Consider the following 3,885-nt stretch of genomic DNA (forward strand, 5'->3'; position numbering starts at 1 on the left):
AAAGGAATGATAACGGTGGTGGCATGAAGTGTTGAGGAGGAGCAGTTAAAATGGAAGATTCCCAGTGTCTGTGACGCCTGCCGCTTGATGAAACATAGGTCCGTTGGGGAAAAGGAGAAGACAATATCTGTCATGCTGAGTTTTGATGCAGTTGTTACCAGATAAGGTAAAAGTAGGAAGTGTCAGTTATCCATTGAGAGTTTATGTTCTGAAAATATTACAGTGTTTTTGATGTCAAGGTTATCAGCATATTGCAACAGATGCCTAGATGTGAGAAGTGTGCAGGAGGGCATGAGACAAAGGAATGTGTAGTATCGGTGTAGAAAGTTCTGTGTGTTAGTTGTGGGGGTGATCATGGGACTGGAGATAAGAGGTATCCGGTGAGAGAAAGGCAGATTGAGAGTAGTACAGAAAGTGTTGAATACTGAAGCAGTGAAGAGAGTGATAGAGAAGGATGGGTATAGGGTGAGGGATCCTGAGAGGATTCCTGTGGGTAGGCAGAGGTCGAGAGAGTGATGGGAAGAATGTGCGCTTCAGTAAGGTGGGCTTTTTAGCATTTATAGCCATGGTTGTACTGCAGAAATGAATCGAAAGTCACAGAAAATATAGTTTGTAGTGGTAGCGGCAGAGAGGTACTTGGGATTGCGAGGATTTACTGCAGAGCAGCTAGAGGCGGTTTTGAGTGGTAAGTGATATGTCCTCTCAGACCGTTGGTCTGGAGTAGGAATAGATAGGGTTAAATAGTGGAATGAGTGGTGTTTTTGTTAGAGAGGGCTAATAGGTGTTAGGGTAATTTTCCTTTTTCCCAATTTTGCATTATTATTTCCAATAATTTAATGTATGTAGACCGTGAATGGCATCACACACCAGTGCAGTAGGTGGCGGTGTATGCAACTAGAAGTTCGATGCGATCCGACAACCAAATCCCAAGAAGAAGATGACGAAGAACAAGAACAATAATTACAGCGCTTTTGCACTTTGTTGAGAGCGGAGTTGCACGACAAGCTTGCATTGGGATATACTGGTGATTTAAAATGCGTTTGAATTTGGATGCATTTTGTATACAGCTACGTGTTTCAAATTATGGTAATTGATCTAGCGGTCCACAGCTGATTTGATAGTCGACTGCTTTATTTCAATAGTGACTGCAGAGTCCTATCCATTACTAGAACAAGTCGAGACATGACTAATCCTATGTTTTGGGACCAACTGCAAGCTGGAAGCTCCGAGGTGGACTGGTGTGAAGGCAATTACCTTATTTACCCTAGCATTGCAGAGTTTTATAACACGGTTAGTCATTTATCTTTATGCCAATATTGTAATCTGTTTTGTGACAGCCATTGCTTAGTGTCAATATTTGCTAATCCTTACTTTTCCGCATGGCACTGCTTCCCGTTATTTACTGTATTGTGATTTCGTTTGAATGTTACTACCCCAGATTGGTAGTCGACACATCCTTACTTTTCAACAGTTGGATTTTTAGGACATGGAAAGGGGTAAAGAACACACAGGCGCAATGGCACCTCCTCTGTTTCAACAGCTGTCAGCTACCATCAATGCTGAGTTGTTTGTTTGCCTATCAAGAAGACATCTTGGTATTTAGATGAAACATTTTCATATTGTTCAGTAGGCCTACCTCTTTTATTCGTATACGTGTTCCTAAAGATTCAGAAGTTCTGTTGCAATACAGAGTGAAATTAATGGATGTGTGTATGTATTTATATCAAGCATATCACATGCATGGTAACTTTTAGGCTACAATTCTGCTCACATTTTCATTCCCTTCATTTTTTCCCCTCATTTCAGATCAGCAACATCTTGTTTTTTGTTTTACCGCCTATATTAATGTGCTTGTTCCGCCAGTATGCAACACATTTCAACAGTGGAATATATCTCATTTGGATTCTACTGGTTGTGATTGGTAAGTTTTGACAAAGCATGATGATTCCTTCATATACTTTGACGTGTGTGTGTGTGTGGTCTGAACGTCATCTTATTTTAAGGGCACTCATACTTATAGGTTTACATCTGAAAAAAGGTAGTCTGAATATATAGAACACATCCCACACGTTTTCCTTTAATGGAAGACTTAAGGATGGCCATGTCACTAAAATGGGCATGTCTAGGTGTATGATGACACCAACCAAACATTGCTATCACAGTTAATGCATTTGGAAAGTATTCAGACCCCTTGACTTTTTCCACATTTTGTTACGTTACACCCTTATTCTAAAATTGATTAAACAGTTTTTTTCTCATCACTTTACACACTATCCCATAATGACAAACCAAAAACGGGTTTAAAGAACATTTAGCAAATGTTTAAAAAAAATCAACTTCACATTTATGTAAGTACAGCCTCAGGTCTTCTTGGGTATGGCACTACAGCTTGGCTCACCTGTATTTGGGGAGTTTAATCACATTCTTCTCTGCAGATCGACAAAGTCTGTCAGGTTGGTTGGGAAGCGTCACTGCACTGCTATTTTAGATCGGGTTCAAGTCTGGGCTCTGGCTGGGCCACTCAAGGACATTCAGAGACTTGTCCTGACGCCAATCCTGCATTGTCTTGGCTGTGTGCTTAGGGCCGTTGTCCTCTTAGATGGTGAACCTTCACCCCAGTCTGAGGTCCTGAGCGCTCTGGAGCAGGTTTTCATCAATAATCTCTCTGTACTTTGCTCCGTTCATCTTTCCCTTGATCCTGACTAGTCTCCCAGTCTCTGCCGCTGAAAAACATCCCCACAGCATGCTGCTGCCACCACCATGCTTCACCATAGGGATGGTGCCAGGTTTGGGGCAATTGTGCGCCGCCCCATAGGTCCTCCGGTCGCGGCCGGCTATGACAGAGCCTGGACTTGAACCAGGATCTCTAGTGGCACAGCTAGCACTGCCTTGAACCACTGCACCACTCGGGAAGCAACTTCTTCCATTTAAGAATGATGGAGGCCACTGTTTTCTTGGAGACCTTCAATGCTGATCATTTATTTGGTACCCTTCTCCAGATCTGTGCCTCGACACAATCCTGTCTCTGAGCTCTACGGACAATTCCTTCAACCTCGTGGCTTGGTTTTTGCTCTGACATGCACTGTCATCTGTGGGATATTATGTAGACAGGTGTGGGCCTATCCAAATCTTGTCCAATCAATTGAATTTACCACAGGTTGACTCAATCAAGTTGTAAGGATGATCAATGGAAACAGGATGCAGCTGAGCTCAATTTTGAGTCTCGTAGCAAAGGGTCTGAATACTTATGTAAATAAGGTATTTCTGTTTTTTTATTTTCAAAAGTTTCTGAACCGGTTTTTGCTTTGTCATTAACTTCTTGGTGACAGGGGGCAGTATTTTTCACGTCCGGATGAAATGCATGCCCAAATTCAACTGCCTGCTACTCATCCCCAAAAGTTAAGATATGCATATTATTAGTAGATTTGGATTGAAAACACTGAGGTTTCTAAAACTGTTTGAATGATGTCTGTGAGTATAACATAACTCATATGGCAGGCAAAAACCTGGGAAGAAAATCCAACCAGGAAGTGGGAAATCTGAGGTTTGTAGGTTTTCAACTCTTTGCTTATACAAGATACAGTGGAAATGGGGTCATGTTGCACATCCACTTGAATTTGGCGCCCTGCAGTTTCATTGGCTGTTGACGAGGTGAGACGCTACCGTCCCACATACCCTAGAGGTTAAAGAAAAAATAAGCAAACACGTTTGGTGTTCGTCAAAAGGCATGTGGGAGACTCCCCAAACATATGGAAGAAGGTACTCTGGTCAGATGAGACTAAAATGTAGCTATTTGGCCATCAAGGAAAACGCTATGTCTGGCCAAACCCAACACCTCCCATCACCCTGAGAACACCATCCTCACAGTGAAGCATGGTGGTGCCA

The 3,885-nt window shown here is 42.4% G+C and overlaps 1 protein-coding gene across 1 annotated transcript in view; it reads left to right on the forward strand.

Moving 5' to 3' along the window:
• The first annotated feature begins 940 nt into the window (after positions 1-940).
• LOC112231655 (alkaline ceramidase 2) overlaps positions 941-3,885 on the forward strand; it is a 33,843-nt gene continuing 30,898 nt past the window's right edge. Inside the window, exons 1-2 of the mRNA XM_024398352.2 lie at positions 941-1,290; positions 1,807-1,921. Of these exons, the coding sequence (XP_024254120.1) occupies positions 1,183-1,290; positions 1,807-1,921 (223 nt within the window). The 5' untranslated portion in view covers positions 941-1,182. The remainder of the gene's footprint in view (positions 1,291-1,806; positions 1,922-3,885) is intronic.

The sequence above is a fragment of the Oncorhynchus tshawytscha genome, linkage group LG34, assembly GCF_018296145.1.
Source record: "Oncorhynchus tshawytscha isolate Ot180627B linkage group LG34, Otsh_v2.0, whole genome shotgun sequence".
Classification (NCBI taxonomy): Eukaryota; Metazoa; Chordata; class Actinopteri; order Salmoniformes; family Salmonidae; genus Oncorhynchus; species Oncorhynchus tshawytscha.